Source organism: Panthera uncia, chromosome F1 (genome assembly GCF_023721935.1).
Source record: "Panthera uncia isolate 11264 chromosome F1, Puncia_PCG_1.0, whole genome shotgun sequence".
Lineage (NCBI taxonomy): Eukaryota > Metazoa > Chordata > Mammalia > Carnivora > Felidae > Panthera > Panthera uncia.
Window position 1 is genome coordinate 20,401,801 of NC_064813.1, and position 20,510 is coordinate 20,422,310.

General features: G+C 40.3%; 1 protein-coding gene and 1 non-coding gene across 4 annotated transcripts in view; one reads left to right on the forward strand and one right to left on the reverse strand.

Moving 5' to 3' along the window:
* Positions 1-3,657: 3,657 nt before the first annotated feature.
* AXDND1 (axonemal dynein light chain domain containing 1) overlaps positions 3,658-20,510 on the forward strand; it is an 88,328-nt gene continuing 71,475 nt past the window's right edge. Inside the window, exons 1-8 of one of the 3 annotated variants that reach the window (XM_049634046.1) lie at positions 3,658-4,239; positions 4,659-4,864; positions 6,630-6,802; positions 7,896-7,999; positions 14,643-14,763; positions 15,403-15,488; positions 17,426-17,482; positions 18,305-18,407. In XM_049634046.1, the coding sequence (XP_049490003.1) occupies positions 4,771-4,864; positions 6,630-6,802; positions 7,896-7,999; positions 14,643-14,763; positions 15,403-15,488; positions 17,426-17,482; positions 18,305-18,407 (738 nt within the window). In that variant the 5' untranslated portion in view covers positions 3,658-4,239; positions 4,659-4,770. The other 2 variants (XM_049634048.1, XM_049634047.1) reach the window with 2 other exon arrangements.
* Positions 11,569-11,675, reverse strand: LOC125926085 (U6 spliceosomal RNA). Its single transcript, XR_007459007.1, has one exon. It is a non-coding gene; the product is annotated as a U6 spliceosomal RNA (small nuclear RNA).

Sequence of the window (20,510 nt, forward strand, 5' to 3'; positions counted from 1 at the left end):
TTAAAATCTACATTCAAAAATGGTAACCTGTTGCATATTTGAAGAGTGTGGGGAATAAATATATTTGGAGAAAACCTAGTCTCTGTTGTTTTCACAGTAACTTCCAAGTTTATTCCATATCATCTATGTATTTCATAATTATAAATGTTTTTCATTTCCTTGTCAGGCAGCTTTATGTGAAGATAGCCAGAGAGAAGGCAAAGAACAATTTTCTTATCCAGAATGATAGAGGAGGAGCCAGGTTACAGATGCCAGGTTAATAAATAGCAAGGCCCAGTTGTGACAGTGACACTTGGAGCCTCCTCTTTATTGTGGTCTCTGCTTGTTGCTTGCTTGATTCCTTTTGCTCTTGGCCTCTTAAAACTTGTGAATGGCTGTTTGTGAAAATGCACCTACCCCCTCCCCTAATGGGCAGAAATGGACTTCGTTTTCTAATGAGAGGTGGAAAATCTGTTGGTCAAGAAGTTTGCCTTTTCAGAGAAGACTTGGGGAAACGGATTTTGAAGCGAGAGACATTGCTTTCCTTCCTCCAAAGAGTCTCCTCCTGATAGAAACCTATTAACGACCAGGATTGGATATCACAACACTCTTTCCATAAAAGCGTTTATCACACGGACAGCCAAGAATTTGTCTAGTCTCCCATGGTCTAGCTCTACCCACCTCCCTCTGCAGGACCAGAGGAGTGGGAAGGGGGAAGTCCCTTCCCCCTTAGGTGTCCCCCTCCCGCCCTGTTTCTTGGACCATGTGAGTACTGATTGGCACTAGGGGCGAAGCCACAGTGTGGTAGTTTTCCTTGATGAACTTACCGAAGTTGAGGGTGCTGACCTTTTAGGCTCAGCTTGCATTTGGACTCAACTACCATGGATCTGGTGAATAAAACTGGCATACCGGTTTGTACACGTACCACGGGAAATCGCACATGGACGGGCATACTCAGCCCAGCACGGTTGCTGACTGAATTTGCTCTGTAGAAGCCCACTTATGGTCTGATGAGAAAGATGAGTTTGTTCTAGACTGCATCAATGCCATGTTCCGGTACTGTGCTCTGCACTGAAGATAATGCTTGTGAACAAAGCCGAAAGCATAGTTCTTCCTGTAGGCACACCCACGGGGAATCAGGAGGAGGGTACTTAAGTGAATTGAATGATGGAACTGAGACCGGCTGAAGTTCCGCTTCCCCTGAGAAGTGCTTGGCTGGGCAGTACTTTTCCTAACGTCTTGATTTCTTTCCCTCACGTCTCTTTCACAACATTTATTGGTAGCTTCGTTCTTTACATTAAGTACAAGCACTGGCCTACTTCCCACTCAGACTCCCTCCTGGAGCCATGCATGCGACATGTAAGTGCCCGCAGGTGGGTGTCCAATCCCTGCCCACACATTTAGAAAATGAATTGGTACAAAGGAGATGGGTGCAAACACGCTCCCTCTGTAGTTTCTTTTCCCAGTTGAGGGCATGTTTAGTGATCACACTGACTGGTTCTGTTCTGAGATCATGTCCACTCGAAGCCGGAGGACCCTCCTGCTGAGTTGGCGTTAAGCTGCCACCGAAGTCAGCCAATGCCAGCCAGCTCAGTTAGCCCTGCTTCTACCTTGGGCTGACATTTTTACTATTGTGAGGTTTTCTATTTAGGAAAATTATTACCTTCTCATCTTGGATTTTGCTGTGATATTTTCTTTCTTTCTTTCTTTCTTTCTTTCTTTCCTTTCTTTCTTTCTCTCTCTCTCTCTCTTTCTTTCTTTCTTTCTTTCTTTCTTTTTTTAGGTTTATTTACTTGAGAGAGCCAGAGAAGCAAGTGGGGGAAGGGCAGAGAGAGGGAGAGAGAGAATTCCAAGCAGGCTCTGCACTGTCAGCGCACAGCCTGATGTGGGGCTCGAACTCATGAAACCGTGAGATTGTGCTCTGTGCCGAAACCAAGAGTCGGACACTTAACCGACTGGGCCACCCAGGCACCCTTTGCCGTGATATTTTCCATCAAAGACCTCAATAATACTTTACCTTTGTCCGCTTTAGGTTCCCTTGCTAGCATTAAAAATTACAAGAGGAATTTCCCAAGAGTAGCAACTGTATTCTTCGATAGCTATGGTCTTACTGTAATTTTTTTTTTAAATTTTTTATGTTTGTTTTTGAGAGAGAGACAGAGACAGAGTGAAAGTGGGGGAGGGGCAGAGAGAGAGGGAGACACAATCCAAAGCAGTCTCCAGGCTCTGAGCTGTCAGCACAGAGCCTGACACGGGGCTCGAACCCATGAACGGGCAGATCATGACCTGAGCCCAAGTCGGGTGCTTGACCGACTGAGCCACCCAGGCGCCCCAATTGTGATGTTCTTAAATTCTCATCTGTTCTTATTACTCCATACCCTTCTACAACTTTGCTCAGGAAACAGCCTGTGTAATCACCACGCCCCTGCACAGGACAGAAAATGAGAAGTTAACCTTTGCTGTCTTATTTTTCATATTACAGAGCCAATCACTTCTCAAAAACTATAGATTTTACTTGAAAAAAAAAAAAAAGTTTGAGAGAGCGAGTGCATGGAGGAGGAACAGAGACAGAGGGAGAAAGAATCCAAGCAGGCTTCAGGCTGGCAGCCAAGAACCCCAGGCGGGGCTCAATCCCAGGAGCCCTGATAGGACCTGAGCTGAGATCAAGAGTTGGACGTTTAACCGACTGCACCACTTAGGTGCCCCTGGATTATACTTCTATGTATCTCTTGAATCTGTTTGCGGGTCTTCGCCTCTTCTATCAATGGCCTACTGCGATTAAAAAAAAAAAAACAAAACAGGTTAAGAATATGTAAGATGAATTATTTTGTTCTTCCAGTACCCAAAGGCTTGATAAACCGTATAAGCCGAGAGCTGTAATTTTAGGGCCTCTGAAGTTCAGTCTTCTTATGGTTCCAAACTAGAAATGTATAGTCACAACACCGATGAAGATGGAGAAACACAAATACAATTTGCAGGAAAATTACTGTCCACCTGCTTCTGCATTGTTTCTGCCCTTAGCCGATTTTGGTGACTGCCAGTTCATGTGTGCTCTACGAGTGCTATGTGTGTATTTTAATTGTTGGAAAATCTAGAGAAAAACTAGGCTGATGGGATAGGGTTAAAGGCTAAAATGCTCAGACAGCCAAGGTGGTTGCCTAGGAGAATTAGAAGGGGCCACAGGCATTGTGCTGTTTTTATTTTCAACACTTGCTCATATTTTTCATTGCTATTCCCCTGAACATCAGAAACCAAATCCGTCAGCACAGGACAGTAGAACGGTCCAGTTGATTTTCAAATACCATGGACTGAAGGTGTTTGGGCCGGGCTTGTACTGTGCTTGGTACTAAGGAATGGGGCTGTTGAACAAGATAAGTTCCCTTTCCTTTTAAAGTTTATTTGCTAGACTGGAGTCATCCAGACACTGGGATTCCAGCCATCATTGTTTGGCATTAAGGCTCCATCTTAACAGAAAATGATGCTTGGGGGCGGTAAGGGGCTGGGATCTCAGTTCCTCCTCTCACTTCCCCGAGAACAGGTTTTTAAGAAGACCCAACGATGTTACTTGGGTTGGTTTCGCCTTAAGTGTAGTCTCCTTCCCTGCCTCCAGCCACAAGAAGCCTAGACCTAAGAATGCTTTCAGTGTGCTGGGCCGGTTATGGGGTGGGGCAGAGGGCTGTGCTTAAGCGCCCAAGAAGACTTGTTGGAGATGTCAAGGCCAGGGGGCAGCATTGGCAAGGAAGCCTCAACTGCTGGGGACCCAGAGCTTTTGATTCCCTAATTTCTCCTTGAATTTGGCTTTTAGAAAAATATGCAGAACAACATAAAAGTGGGAGAGATCGATGGAAAAACAAATCTCTTACGGGAGGCTGGCTCCGATTCATCGATACCTGCTGTTGGGAGCCACTGAGGTCCTTCCCGGGGGAGGGGAAGAGCGACCCTGGCCACTGCTAGCGCCTGCGCACTGGCGACGACCTGCGGGCGGAAGCACCGGGATCTAGACACTTTCGCACTCCGTGAGAACGGCCCGATTAAATATTTCTGTATTCTGTTGCTGCTGAACCTATGCCGCGGTGAAAAACCCCGAATCCCCGAGTGTTGGGATTGTTTGTTAGCTGTCTCTCCGCTCCTCAGGCACCGCCCAAGACAGCCCCCAGTGAGAGTTGCGAAAGCTCGGGGTCCTGGGTTTCTATGACGACACGCAGGCGTTCCGGGAAAGGGCGAAGCGACCAGATGTCTGGCGGGAAACACAATTCACAGGTACCGGCTCCAAGTGCGTGTTTCCCATCACGTCCATTGCCGCCTGGGCGCGCCCCCTGCCCCTCCCAGAGTCCGCGGAGGCGGCGTGCTCAAGGACGCTGCGTGTCGGGAGGCCCGGGACCGGAGCTCCCCACCTGGACCGAGGGGCGCCCTTCGGGTGGGGCCCGCTGTAGGTGGGTGGGCCGAGCGTGCCCTTCCCGGCCTGGACCCAGACCCTGACCCACCCGTAGGCTTCAGTCGCGTCAGGTGATGTGAGAGAACCCAGAAGTCTCCCCAAAGAAGGAAAACCCACTCCAGATGTATTATAAACTCTGATCTTAAGACTCAAAACTCTGATCTTTGCATATTTTTCTAAAATGCATATTTTTCTTAAGCACTTAATGGGACTCCGCCCCCCCCCCCTTTTTTTTTGTCTGCAGGACAGTGTGGCAAACCTGCCAAATCCCAGGACGCCGAGGATTTGTTTCTAAGTTAGCTTTTTGAAGGGACGTTCCAAATTACTAAAGAAAGTGGTAGGAGGCATTGTTGATTATGTCTCTTCCAAAAACGCCCTCCACATTGCTAACCTCCGTGTCAACGGCAGAGGGCAAAAAATTAAAAGTCTCTGCATCCAAGGAAGAGACAGGTAAAGTTCTTCATGGATCCCGCAGACATCAGTGATCACGGCCGTAGTCGGAACTCACAGTCCACAATCCATTCACCTTTTTCCAGAATCTGAGTTATCAGGCTACCTTAATTAGTTGCATTTTCCAGTGCACTCGTTTCAATAAAAAAAAAAAAAAAAAACATTCCTTTTATAGTATTTTTGAGTCAGAGTCCTGCCTCACTACTCCACCTAAAGACTAATTTTTGTTTTCAGATGTTGAGTTTTTTGTTTTATTTATTTATTTTGAGAGAGACAGCACAAGTGGGGAAGGGAGAGAAAGTATCCCAAGGAGGCTCTGCGCTGCCTGTACAGAGCCTGATGCTGGGCTAAAACCCAGTAAACTGGGAGATCATGACCTAAGCAGAAACCAAGAGTCCCACGCTTAACTGACTATGCCACCCAGGTGCCCCAAATGATGATGAGCTTTATATTGTGTTATTATTTAAAATGTTTTATATTTATTTATTTTTTAGAGAGAGTGAGTGAACAAGTACAAGGAGGGAGGGACAGAGAGAGGGGGGGGGGTACTAAGGATCCATAGCAGGCTGTGTGCCGCGATGCCCAGTGAGGGGCTCGAACTCACTGTGAGATGATGCCCTGAGCCCAAGTCTGACGTTTAACCAACTGAGCTGCCCAGACGCCCAGTTTTATATTGTTTTAAATTCACCCATTTTAGGTACCAATAGTTGCATGAAACTACTTTTTTTGGTACCTGGTTTTTGACTTTAAGGAACCAGTTTGTATCGGGTTTTAGTAATTATTCTAAAGACAAGCATTCCTTATTTAAGAATTTTCATTCATATACAGATAATGCAGATCTGTACTAGAATAATAATCAGCTAGACTCATTCCTACTCCCATGCTAAACTCCCTCCAACACTTTGATCTTTTTTTTAGGGAAGATTTCGCTAAAGCCCTACCCAGCATTTTTTTTTCCTGCTGTGATATTCTAACTCCTTTTCAAACATTCAAGAGATAAAGAGATTTGGTCATGTGAACTTGAGAAGTTTTGTTGGTGAACCAGGAAGGTGTGACCTCCTTGTAGAAATTAACAGAAGCCATACTTTGTGAGGGATGCAGATCTGTTAAGAGTGACAGCCCAACCCTCCTTGACTGACTTCATAGGAAGCCTTTTCCTATTTATCCCCCCCCCCCCCATCCCCCATCTTCACAATCCCTCTGCCCTAGTCAGGCTGAATGGAACATTCGTACTGTTCCTGCTCAGCCCATTTTCTCAGATGATTCCACTCTTCATTGCCGACAGTCCTAATCCTGCTTTTCCTCTTAAACCCGATTCTGATCCCTTCCACTCTACAAATGCCCCAATTCAATGTCGATTATTCTCACCTTTGACTTTACACAGAAATAATTACTCAATAATTTGACAGTTTTGAGGAGAGATCTGTCATTCTCACATCAAAGGGGAAATAGACATTTCCATCATTTTAAGACTATCCCGTTTCATTGAGCAAGTGAAGTGAGTTTAGTTTTCAATTTGGAATGTGGAATAATTGTGCATCAGTTTTTGAAGCTGTGTGTGGTGTAAAAGTGAGGGGGGCAGGCAATTTTTTTTTTCCCCTTGACAAGATGACGTTCAGTGTTTAAAATAGCGTTATGTTTCTGGCAGCTAGAAGCAGTGTTTTCTCTGTTGGAAATATACAGATGGTATTGAGGCAGCGTGGGAACCTCCGAACTAAATCTACAAAAAACTACCGCAGGTTTTTCTTTCCCGTTACTTTCTTAGGACTGCCTGAACTAAAGGAGAAAAAAACTATGGTGGATCGTTCAAAACCCCTTCCTTCATCCCTTCAGAATGAGTTCATCCCTGAGGAAGTTCTTCTTTCTCTGGCCTCTGCAGCCAATGCTGGTCCTTGTCCTGAAAACTTACTGCCTCCTAAGAAGACTAAAACCCCAAAGGTGAACATACACATACATCGAGTACTTGGGAACACCTGTCTTCTTGGTATCCAGCTCATTAAGTATTTATTGAGCGTGTTATTGTTAAAAACCAAAATTCAACTGAGTAAATTTGAAGACCTAATTGGCTTTCTTCAGCAATTCATGAATCGGGCAGCATCCCATATAGGAAGTGGAAAGGAGTTCTGAGGAACTGTACAAAATAGAGGGCTTTTACTGGTAGAAGGGGTCAGGGACAAGGAAGTCATTAACAAAAGAAAGGATTATTTCAGGCAAGGTCATCTTCCCCTTGGGGGAAGGGTGGGAGCCTATCAGGCTGATTACCTCACTTATGCTGGTCAGGAACTTCCAGCTGATGGGCTTAAAACGCCCCTTTGGGAGATGCCAGAACTGCGGTTAGGTAAGATGTTACGGAAATGTTGGTTTGCTGATGTGGGGCTTAGCCCATCTTACTGCATTTTGGGCCTGTTGTTTCTTTTTTTAACACTATGTTATTCTTGATTGTCTTTCAAAATACTTTAAAATTAATTTCCTAGTTTGAAAACTAAAATCGTTTGTACCAGTGTTGCCAAGGAAATGCTTTTTTTTTATTGAGAATTACATGTTTATTTTTTTTATTTTATTATTTTTTTAATATATGAAATTTATTGTCAAATTGGTTTCCATACAACACCCAGTGCTCATCCCAAAAGGTGCCCTCCTCAATGCCCATCACCCACCCTCCCCTCCCTCCCTCCCCCCCCCCCCCATCAACCCTCAGTTTGTTCTCAGTTTTTAACAGTCTTTTATGCTTTGGCTCTCTCCCACTCTAACCTCTTTTTTTTTTTTTTTTTTCCTTCCCCTCCCCCGTGGAAATGCTTTTTTAAATGTGATTTACCTAAGCGAGCATTACTACTCTTAGTCTTGATATTTTCCTTTCACTTTGGAATTGTCCTAGTTTCACTTTTTGTCCACAGTATTGAATGAGAATTCTTTTTCTCCTCAGACTATCCAACTGCCCTTAATGTAAACCTTGGAAAGGATTAAGGATTGATTTCATTTGACTACAGCGCCCTCTGCTGTGTATTCATATATTTGCTTTTTTTATCCCCAGGGCACTCTTCCGCGTCCGACTGACCAAGTCTGGCATCACCCTATTCGAAGAACTAAGTTCAAGTACCTGATTGACCATCCTGTCTCCCTAACGGGTGCTGGAAGGTAAAGAGGCAGATGCAGATGAATTGAGTCATTTTCTCATTTTATCTCATTTCTTTGGGAGCATCACAGTTGGAAAAATCATAGAATCAAAGATTTAAGTTTAAAGCCTGCAGTATATTTGATGAAGCAGAATACAATCTGAAGAAGGTACAGGACCATCCTTCTGTGTGTCTGGTTATTATCTCTACCTACTTTTGGTTTGTTTAGATTTGCTTTTGCATGCCTTTCTGTGCTTGTCCTCACTCTTCTGTCCCTTGTCGTCCCCTAGTAAAAGAGACCAGATCTCATAGAGTGCCTTTAATGCCTCTTCGCCTGTTCATTTAAGAAGAGTGAGGTAGCATAGCTTCATGAAAACCTTGAAAAGCAAGTGCTTACTCCCTGGTTTTCCTCAGAGTGAAAGCTTAACTTTTACACTGTTTCAGATCAAATCAGCAAGCACTATTTGTTGTTTTTATACCATTCCTAAAAATATTCTAAATGTCACCATTTTCCCTGGGAGGATTGCGACCTGCTCATTTTCTCTGCCTGGTCCATTTATCAGTTGTATGCCCCTCATGAGACCGCTTCATCTGAAAGAAATGTTGCGTAGGTTATTTAGTCTGAGTTCCATTTGCTCATTTGTAGGAAGAGAATAATGGACTTACTCCATTTTGTGTACCTCCCAGGGATATTGTGAAAGAAGGTATTATAAAGGAGATAATGAACAATGCTGTCTAGCTAGCTAGCTAGCTATCAAGCTCTACACCCGACATGGGACTTGAACTCACGACCCTGAGGTCGGGAGTTGCATGCTCCACCAACTGAACCAGCCAGCTGCCGGTAAATATATGCTGCTATTACCCAGCTATGTCTCAGTGCTAGAAAAAGTGGCAGGAACTTGGGCTATTAACTTTTATGTCCTGGGGCTTTAGTGTCAAAATATCTATACTTTATACCTTCAGATCATGGTTGTAATTATTAGTAGTAATAATTGGTAGTTACGAGATGTTTGAAGTACTTTGAAAAAAATAATAAGCTATATCTGAATGTGGCAATAACCCGACATTAAAGTTCTAATGTCAAATGGCTTCTGACTTGGAAGTTTTAAACCATGAAGATCCTCGCTGTGGTAAAAAGGATAATGGCCTTCCCCCAGATGTTCTCACTGTAGCTCAGGACCTGAGTACATACCTTACATAGCAAAAGAAACTCTGCAGATGTGATTGAGGTTAAGGACTTTGCGATGGAGAGATTACCTGGATTCTTGGGATGGCCCAACCTAATTGCCTCAGTCTTCAGAGTGTAGAAAGAAGGAAGTTGAGTGGTTGGAGAGATGAAGTGGAAGGAGGACAGAGTCAAAGCGCGAGAGGGAAGGGATTCAGCCTACGGTTGCTGGCTTTGCAGATGGAGGAGGGGAGGATACAAGCTAAGAATTGCTGTTGGCCTCTAGAAGCTGGGTATGGCCCTCAGCTGCCAACTTTCCAGGAAACAGGGACCTCGGTCCTAGTACTGGAAGAAATTTGAGTTAACTCCAGTGGACGTGGAAATGGATCTTCCCCTAGAGCATCCAGAAAGGAGTGCAGCCCTGCAGACACCTTGATTTTACCCCGTGAGACCCATGTTGCACTTCTGACCCACAGACTGTAAGATAATAAACCTGTGTTGTTTAAGCCGCTAAGTTTGTGGTGATTCATTACGGCACCAGTAGAAACCTAGTACATGTATGCATGTATGACATGAGAAAGCTTGTACATGTATACATGTATGACATGAGAAAGCTTGTCTAGCAACCTTAAATATTTAGAGCACAGCAGTGAAATAGAAAACAACCTAGCAAATAGCCTCTGAGTAATATTTTTCAACAGCTTTATCAGTCAGAGTTCAGGGCAGAAAATAAAACCTATCTTAGGCAGCAAATCAACTATTTACAAAATGGTTGGAAGGGATAAAGGAGCAGGTGTGAAGCACTACTTTTGGGAATAAGGCTCAGAACAGAATGGAATTCACCCCTGGTGCAGGCTACTTACCTCCAAGGCTGCGAGAAGAGGGCCCCTTGGGGCCCCTGTCAGCTAAGCATCTGATTCTTGATTTTAGTTCCAGTCATGATCCCAGGGTGGTGGAATCGAGCCCTACATCAGGCTCAATGTGAGTGTGGAGACTGCTTGAGATTCTCTCCCTCTCTCTGCCCCTCTCACCTACTCATGCATGCTCTCTCTCTCAAATTAAAAAAAAAAGTGTATGCCCCCTTGAACAGACATTTGTCCAAAGAAGATAAAACGAGCCAATATGCACATGAAAAGATGCTCAATATCATCAGCCATAAGGAAATGCAAATCAAACCACGAAGAGATGCTATTTCACACCTGCTAGGATGACCATAGTCAAAAAGCAGACGATAACGGGCATTTATGAGGATGCAGAGACGTTGAAAGTGTCAGACGTTGCTGGTGGGAATGTAAAGTGGAGCAGCCTCTTTGGGAAACAGTTTGGCAGTTCCTCAAAAATGTAAACATAGGCCCCTCATATGACCCAGCAATTCCACTCCTAGCTGTGTACCCAAGAGAATTGACAAGATATGTCTGCACAAAAACTTGCATGAGTGTTCATGGCAGTATTATTCGTGCAGCCAAAACGTGGAAACAAACCAACTGTCCATCAATTGCTGAAAAAATAAACAAAATGTCATCTACCATAGAATATCATTCAGCCATAAAAAGGAATGTAGTACTGATACGAGCTACAACATTGACGAACCTTGAAAACATGCTACGTGAAGGAAGCCAGTCATAAAAGGGCACATGTGTGTTTCTGTTTCTATGAAATGTCCAAGATAGGCAAATCCGTAGAGACAAAATTAGATAACTGGTTGCTGGGGGTGAGGCTGGGGAGGAGAGTGGGGAATTACTGCTAGTGGGTAAGGATTTTTTGGGGAGATGATAAAAATAGTCTAGAACTAGATTCTGGTGGTCGTTATGCAACTTAATGAATATATTAAAACCTGTAAATTGTGAATATAGTAAAAACTTGTGACTAAACTAAAAACTTGTAAATTGTACTCTTTAAAAAGGTGAATTTTGGGCGCCTGGGTGGCTCAGTCGGTTGAGCGTCCGACTTGGCTCAGGTCATGATCTCACGGCTTGTGGGTTCGAGCCCCGCGTCGGGCTCTGTGCTGACTGCTCAGAGCCTGGAGCCTGTTTCAGATTCTGTGTCTCCCTCTCTCCCTGACCCTCCCCCGTTCATGCTCTGTCTCTCTCTGTCTCAAAAATAAATAAACATTAAAAAAAAAATTTTAAAAAAAAAGTGAATTTTATGGTATGTGAATGATACTGCAATAATAAGCAAAAAAATTCCCCTTAACTGTGATCCAAGGATCAGGAAGCTGAGATCATAGAGCTGTTACTGCTGTCACTGTAATGCCCCTCTGGATCTGGGTAGCTGGAGACTGGATTCTGGCATGTTGCTTCAGGAAAACCACTTCTCCATGGTGTTGCTGGCAAAATCCACTGAAAGCATGACAAGAAAATGGCTTCTCTCTCACTTCTACCTCTAAAATCTTGCAAAAGTGCATCTACTGTGGAACTTATTTATTTTTAAATACGGAATGCTTCACGAATTTGCATGGCATCATTGCACAGGGGTCATGCTAATCTTCTCTGTATTGTCCCAATTTTAGTATATGTGCTGCCGAAGTGAGCGCTACTTGTGGAGCTTAATTCATGCCCAGAACCCTGGCTGCAGGGGTGTCTGGGAAAGTGCTTTCCAACCCTTCCATCCGAAGAAGGTATCCTCCCTGCCACCCCCCCCACCGACCCCCAACATCAGTGCCTGCCATATTCCGGTACTGACCTAGGTTTCAGAAACATAAACCAGACTGTCCTCAAGACACTTCTAGCTTAAGAAGTCATTACCTGAATCGTCAAGAAAAGATTATATTGAGTTACACATATTCTGTTCAAGAAAGCCACAGAGTTTTAAATACATTTTAGAAAGACTTAATGTTTTTCAAAAAGCATACCGCAGAGATTTGGAAAATCACTATCTCTGAAATACCTCATTCCCTGACAACTTCAGATAAAAAACATGCTTATTTGTGAACATAACTCAACCAGTGTTGATTTGAAGAAAACATTTGAAGGATGAATTTAGTTTGATAATGTTTTTATCCAGTTTTCATATTGTGGATCAGAATCAAAGTTGTTTTTGTTTTTTGCTTTTTTTCTAAATAAAAATAGGTTTTCCAGAAGAGTGGAAGCAGGTGATTTTCCACAAGAGTTTTATGAGAAATAAAGCATATCTCTATTTTTTAATGAAAAGTTATATTCCAACAAATAGACCAAATGTCTCCCCTAAAAATAAAGATAACCAATAATTTAATAGAAATATAAAGCCTCCTAAAATTACTCTGAGAAAATTTGAATGACATTTACCAAACCAATATTTCCCTTCAAAAGATGTATTCGTGTATGTATATGAACCATTCATTGTTTTTAGCTAACAAAGTTGTATTGGCCAATCTCTGGCAGTTACTGGTGTAATAATGACTAATGTCCCATCATCCTGAGAACGTCTTTCTGAAAAAACAACTTTATTGAGATATCTTTGGCACAAAAATTGTGTATATTTAAGGTGTACAATTTGATGTTTTAATAAATGTATACATTGTGAAAAGATCACCATCAAGCTAAATAACTTATCTGTCACCTCTATATAGTTAGCATTTATGTGTGTGTGTGGTAAGAAGATTAAATTTAAGATATATTAGCACATTTCAAATGCACAATAGAGTATTGCTAATTAACATCACCATGCTGTACATTAGATCTCCAGAACTCATTCATCTTGCATAACTGAAACTTTGTATTTTTTGACCAACATCTCCTCATTTCTCCCCCTCCCTTTATACCCTCATTTGACATATGAATGAAATCATACAGTATTTGTTTTTGTCTGGCTTATTTCACTTGGCATAATATTCTCCAGCTTCACCCATGCTATCACAAATGGCAGGATTTCCTTTTTATTTTTATTTTTATTTATTTATTTAAATGTTTTATTTATTTTTGAAAGAGAGAGAGAGTACAAGTGGGGGAGGGGCAGAGAGAGAGGGAGACATAGAATCCGAAGAAGGCTCTAGGCTCTGAGCTGTCATGTCAGCACAGGATTTCCTTTTTAAAGGCTGAATAACATTTCAGTGTGTGTGTGTGTGTGTACATTTCTTCATTCATTCGCTAATGGACATTCAAGTTGTTTCCATATGTAGGCTATTGTGAATAATGCAGCAGTGAACATGGAAGTGTAGATATCTTGTCAAGAACCAGGTTATTTTCCTTTGGATATAAACCCAGAAGTGGGGTTGGTAGATCATATGGTAGTTCTATTGTTTATTTTTTAAAGGAAGCTCCATACTATTTTTCATAATGGCTATACCAATTATAATTGGAGGGACAGAGACATGTGAAAATCACGTGCAGTAAGTGACATGATTATAACTGTGCTATAGGACGATGAATCTGGAAGAAGTGTGTAGAATATACTAGAGAGACTTGAGAATCCACATTAAAAAGTATGGACAGCTTGGACTAGTGATTTGGCATTGGCAAGAGACAATAGGATCCAATACTAGAGTGATAATGAGGGTGACTGTAAAATTAATGAGTGTTAGTGATATATGGAAATTAGGGCAATGGATGGGAAGGAATCAACTATATATGCTGAGATTTTGATGAATGGAGTGGTGGTACTTCCTGACAGAATTAGTGAGGATAGGAGGGTGAAAAGTTAGAGTGGAGCGAGAATTATCCAGTGGTATATATAGAGAGAGGTAACAAATGTGATAAGGTGAGATTTGATGGCATAGCTTAGAGAGAAAGCATAGGGAAAGAAGACAGAGGGATGAGGTCAGAATGTTGCAGAACATTTCCCTTTAGTAGGCGGGAGGTCATAGAGAAGTCCAAGAAGGAGTAGTTATGGCAAAAGAACAAGGAGAATCCAATAGCACAGAGGATAGAGGAAAGGAGAGTGTTTTTAAAAAGAGAGATGATCAACCCTGGGAAATATTAAAGGGACATAGTGGAAGGGAAGAACTGATGAGTTAGCAGTGGAAAGTCATCAGCTTTTTAGAGTGGTTTCAAAGAGATGGAGATGGAAATCAAGATTGCAAGGAAATTTCAAGGAATCTGATGTTTAACAGAGTGAGAGATCCATTGATCAATAAATAGGTCGTGATAACATGACAGCAGTGCATGGTCAAGGGAAGATTTTTAGAAGGGGAAGAGACTTGAGTTATAGACCAAAGGGAGTATTCCAAGAGAGGGGGAGACACACAGAAAGCAGACTGATGGAATGAGATCCCAAAGGATGTGGCTAAGGATGAAATCAAGGACATCAATGGAGGAAATAACCCTGGGGAAGAGAATGTATCTTAGCCTGAAGTTGAAGGAGGGGAAAGAATTTGTGAAGTGAATGAGAAATGTGAGGTGGAGAAGAGGAAGAGTGGGATGGGGGTGGGGGTGGTTCATGTCTAATACCTCAGCTGTCTTAGTGACGTATGAGGACAGGAGACTGGTTCTGTGTCCCTTTTCATGCACTAGAAGGACCTTACCTACTCTTATCCAGTAGCCAGACAGAAAATTTATTTTGTGAATATATTTTTCTTATTTTTTAGGGATATTTCTTTTCTGTATGATGTTAAATATGTTAAAGGAGAGACTAGGGAGAGTTCGCTTTGTCCCCCACGTTTGGACCGTTCATTACAGTCAAATGATGGTGTCATTGTGCCTCATAAGGTAAATAGAGTATTTGACAAATAATTTCCTCTTTCTGTACTTAAAAAAATCATTTCCTCAAAATATAAAGCAATGTTGTACTATAACTGTATTGCTCATTAGTTTTTGTAGCACTTTCTAATTATTTCTAGGAAAGGGTATTTAGTGTGAAAAGATCTAGAATACCTTATTTATCTAAGTGGATAACTATATAACTATAGTTATAAATTAGTTATAAACTAGTTTCTAGTTAAATCTAGAAAGTTATAAACTAGTTATAAACTAGTTTCTAGTTAAATCTAGAAAATACAGTATAGGAGACTGGATTTTTTTAAAATTTACTGTTTAAGGCTGTAGAATTCTTATCTTTGGCATATTGCTAAGGTGAATTTTAGAGTCAGTGGGTTACTGAATGTAGGGACATGTGTAAATAATACTAAAACCAAGGCTCTTTAATTTATGGTTATTTTTTTAATGTGTTCTCTGCTAACAGTTTTTTACTACTTGCCATGATCCATATTAGTTACTGATACTGTTCTCTCTGTAATCAAAATCGCTTAACTTAATAAATAGTATCCCTTTGGGATAGGAGTGTTGATTTATGCAATTCAGTTTTTTCATTTACTAATGTTTTCGTTCTTGTCCATCTTTCTTTTTAAGCCAGAGAAAATAACAGACACTTTGATTCCTGAAGAATTTCATATTGTGTCAAATACAGGAGTTTCAGGTTTGGAGTGTTATGATGAGTGAGTACTGTGATATGCACACACTGCCTATCTGACAGGTGAAACTGTTTCCTCCTTCCCAGACACAGAAGAACCTGAAAACGGTGCACCCATATCTACACTGAAATAGGGAAACATTTGGCTTTCCTTCCTAAATTTAAGAAAGGTGCCAAAAACTAATGAAAAAGTTTTATTGAAAAAAGTTTCGGATTTCACTGGTCAGATTGTTCTGTGTCTTTCCCTACTGTTTAATTTTGAAATAAACAATTGATCTTTAAAGAAAAGAAAAAGGAGCTTTGTTCTGAATGCTTGCCTGTGCCTCTTTAGCAATGGGTTTTGAGCCATGGCCATGGAGACAAAGGAAAGTAGCCCTGTGAGCTGACATCTCATAACTAACACACCCTTGATGGCTTCGCTCCAGCCTGTGCACTTGTCATCTCCAGTTTTCTTTGTCATTCTGCTTATGGGGTGAAAACTGGGATCTTGCTTATATTTGCTGAAACAGTGTGTGAATGTTTCATAGTTTAAACAACAAGAACTTTGGACTAAGGTCTTATAACAAAATCTCCAGAGGCTGTCTTGCCAGTTCATGTTATACGACATGTCCTTATGATAGTGGCTTTCAGAACAATATTTTGCCAAAGAGAACTAAATGGAATTTATTTGGGGGGGGAATTTTTATTTTTATATAATTTCAAAAATTATATAAAAGTTATAAAAATAGGAAGGACAAGGAGCTCTCATGTACTCTATTTTAACTCACTGAGTATTTACATTTTGCCTTATTTGTTTTAAAATACACATATACATAAATACATTAAAACTATTCAAAAGTAAGTTGGAGATGTCCTGACCTGTTATCATCAAATATTTCAGTGTAAATTTCCTAACAACCCACCAGCTGTAGATATTTTTGATGACTTTTTTAGCGTCATCATTTCTCATCTGTTTATTAGTTAGCATTTTACCATATGGACTCAAGGATTTCTTTTTTTTTTTTTCCCCCCCAGAGAGTTATAATTCTTTACTGCAATTATTTATTTTTATGTTCAAAACTTCTTTGATTTGGCCAGTGTTAGCTCCTTTGATCTGGCTTGTATTCTCTTTGGACATGTCCCCATCATTCTTTGAGTGTTTCCTTATTTTCTGATTCAATAAGATTTCCAGGTTCACCCTGTATTTCCCAACTCAGGCTGTGGAATGAGCTATGTCGCTTCTCCTGGGAGTACTGATTCCTTTTGGTGGAGAATGGTACTTAGAAATCACGATCTAGATAGTGGGTGTGTCCGTTGCTCCTGGGGTATCATTGCTTCTGGTTTCTCTCGTTCTTGAAAGTTTATTTTGAATTTTTATGTTCTCTGGAGATTTTTCAGTGATCTAAATTCTGAAAGTGGACCTTATTAACCAACTTGAGTTCTGGCAAGGGACAGAACCAAAGAAAATGCTTATTAACTAGGGGAAGAAAAAGATACATAAATAATAATGAATTAGATGAATTACCATGTGGTTCTCATTGTGATACTCATTTAAATGTAAATTTAAATGTGATACTCATTTAGATATGGTTGGGAGTTAGGTAGACTGGGTTCTAGTTTCATCCTTGCTTATTTATTTTATAACCTGTTTCATTACTTAACTTTGTTGACTTCGGTGTTCTTAGAACACCCTTCCACCTTTGAAAAGGCATTTAAAAAGAAGAATCAAGAAAGTTTTCATATTTTAACATATGAAGAATGTGATTAAAGTTCCTTTAGTGAAAATATTCCAAATATGATAAATATCATTACATCTGTGTCTGTAGATATGTAGCTATGATCTTGTGTGTAAAATGATGCACTGTTTTGATTGCCTCCAACCTTCTCCATTTGATTAGGTTTTAGGTTCATCACGTTGTCATATGTGATAAACAGGCCAGTTAATTTTCTCCCAATAATATTGACCCGTTTTATTTATTGCAGCAAATATACTACTCTCCTCACAGATAATGAAAACAGGCTATTGCTCTTCCCATCCATGTAAGTATGGTTTATATTTGAAAGTATTTCTTAGAAGGAAAATATGCATATTTTTATTTTTCATAGTACTTTGTTATACAGAAAATATTAAAATTGTAGCAGAAACCCAATAATTGTCCATATAATTTAAATAATTGTCCATATAATTTAAATAATTAAATTCTAGCATTTAATCAGTGTTTTCATTTATCCAATTGCATATTCACTTTTACATATTTATAATATTTAAGTACTGCAAAATATTTTTTTTAGTTTTAAATTTCTTTCTTCTAAAATTTTATTTTACTGTGGAAGGAACACTTAACATGAGATCTATCTTCTTAATTTTTTTTCAATACAGTGTCAATGAGTCTAGGCAACGTTGTACAGCAGACGTCTGCTACTGTTGTCTCCTTTTTCCTTCTTCTTACCTCTCCTTTTCTTCCTATCTTCTCTCTTATCTTTCCTCCCTTTTCTTTTCTTACACTGTGAAGTAACCAGGATTAACAGGTTGGTATTTACCTCTCCACATTTTTCCTCTGTTCTTACAATCCTACACAATAAGTGTAGAGAATTTTTGGAGGGAACTATTATTTTCATTACAAAAAAGAGGATCATACTGTTTACATTTTCTCTTTCCTTTTTCTTCTTCTTTTTTTAATGTTAGTACTGGTATAACCCACTAGATCAGTACAAGCGCTACTAGATGCAGTAGGGCTAATGCTTTAAAATATCACAAATATTCGATACTGTATACGTTTTCTGTATATTATATTCTTTTTGTCAGGTGAGGATGACCTGTTATAACACTAATATCATAAGTCTGCTGCCTTAATCTTTTAGGAAACCTAATAAAAGAGTAGAAGTGGTCCAACTGAATGATGTGATGGACGCCATGCTAGAGAGGGCTGGTGTGGAGAATCAGGAATATACAGGGCCAACCAAGGTAATTGCAAAGATCATTGTAACCTAGTGGTTACGAGCATACATTCTGAGGGGCGCCTGGATGGCTCAGTCAGTTGAGCGGCCGACTTTGGCTCAGGTCATGATCTCACGGCTTGTGAGTTAGAGCCCCGCGTTGGGCCCTGTGCTGACAGCTCGGAGCCTGGAGCCTGCTTCCCATTCTGTGTCTTCCTCTCTCTCTGCCCCTCCCCCTCTCATGCTCTGTCTCTCTCTGTCTCAGAAATAAATAAACATTAAAAAAAAAAAAGCATGCATTCTGGGAGCCAGAAAGACTGGATTGAAACCCTGCCCTGCCATTTATTAGTTAGTGAACTTAGACAAATCATTTAATGTATTTGTGCCTCAATATCGTCATCTTTACATTAGAGGTAATATCTCATGAACGAAAAATAGAACTACGGTTCAGCGGTTGCACTATTAGGTATTTACTGAAAGGATACAAAAATACATATTCAAAAGGGTACATGAACCCCAAGTTTATAGCAGCACTATCAACAATAGCCTAACTATCGAGGGAGCCCAAATAACCATCAACTGATGGATGGATAAAGAAGATGTCGTATATATATACAATAGAATATTACTTAACCATCAAAAAGAATGAAATCTTGCCATTTGCAATGGCATGGATGGAGCTAGAATGTATTACACTAAGTGAAATAAGACAGACAAATATCATATGATTTCACTAATATATGGAATTTAAGAAACAAAACATGATGAACATATGGGAAAAAGGTGGAAAAAAGAAAAGAGGGAAACAAACCACAAGAGACTCTTACCGGTAGAGAACAAACTGAGGGTTGACGGAGGGAGGTGGATGGGAGATGGGCTAGATGGGTGTTGGGTATTAAGGAGGGCATTTGTTGGGATGAGCACTGGATGTTGAATCACTGAACTGTGCTCCTGAAACCAATATTGTGCTGTATGTTAACTAACTAAAATTTATATAAAATAAAATAAATTACAGGTAATAATAATATCTACTTCATAGGACTGTTGAGATTAAATAGCATATGAATATAAAAGGTTTAGATAGTGCTTGGCATGTAGTAGACACTGTATAACTGTTAGTATTATTATTACCGTATTTCATTGACTATAAGGTACTACTGATTATAAGCCCCTTATTATTTTATGTACCATTACAAAACATTGCCAATTAAACCATGCTTTCTTACCACTTAAATTTTTATTTTGTTAATGAAAAGAGCTCTTTCAATCTTACATAGTTATAGATATTTTTCTTTATGCAGGCCCTTTCTGTTTTGTAAATTTTTATTTTTACAAAATTTGAAACTTATAGACAAGTTCAGTATAAGACATTTCTATGTAAGCTTTACCCAAATTCTCTAGTAGTTTACATTGTGCCCTACTTGCTTATTCGTTCTCTCTTCCCCCCTTCATACATATCCCTATATGTATAGTTTTTTTCTGAACTATTTTAGAGTAAGCTGGTGACATCATGCCTCTTTATCACCAAACATTTCAGGGTGTATTTCCTATGGATAAGGACATTCTCTTACATATGCATAATACAGTTGCCAAGTCAAGAGATTTAACATTTATGTGAGAGTATTATCTGTCCATATTCAAATTTCAGATTTTATCAATTCTCCCTATATTGGTTTTTATAGCTATTTACCCCTCTGTTTCAGGATTCCAGGATCACATAGTGCTTTTATTTATTTATTTAAAAACTTTTTTTTAATGTTTATTCATTTTTGAAAGAGAGAAAGAGAGCACCAGTGGCGGTGGGGCAGAGAGAGAGGGGAGACACAGAATCTGAAGCAGGCTCCAGCCTCTGAGCTGTCGGTACAGAGCCTGACACGGGGCTCAAACCCATGAACCACGAGATCATGACCTGAGCTGAAGTTGGGCACTTAACTGACTGAGCCACCCAGGCGCCCCCTCACATGGTGCTTTTAGTTGTTGTGTTCTTTTAGACAATTTATAATCTGAAACAGTTTTTTTGTTTTTCTTGACCATGATATTTGAGCAGATGCCAGTTAATCTGTAGAATGTTCTTCAGGTTTGGTTTGTCTGACATGTACTTATGATTAGATTCAGGTTATATACTCTTGTC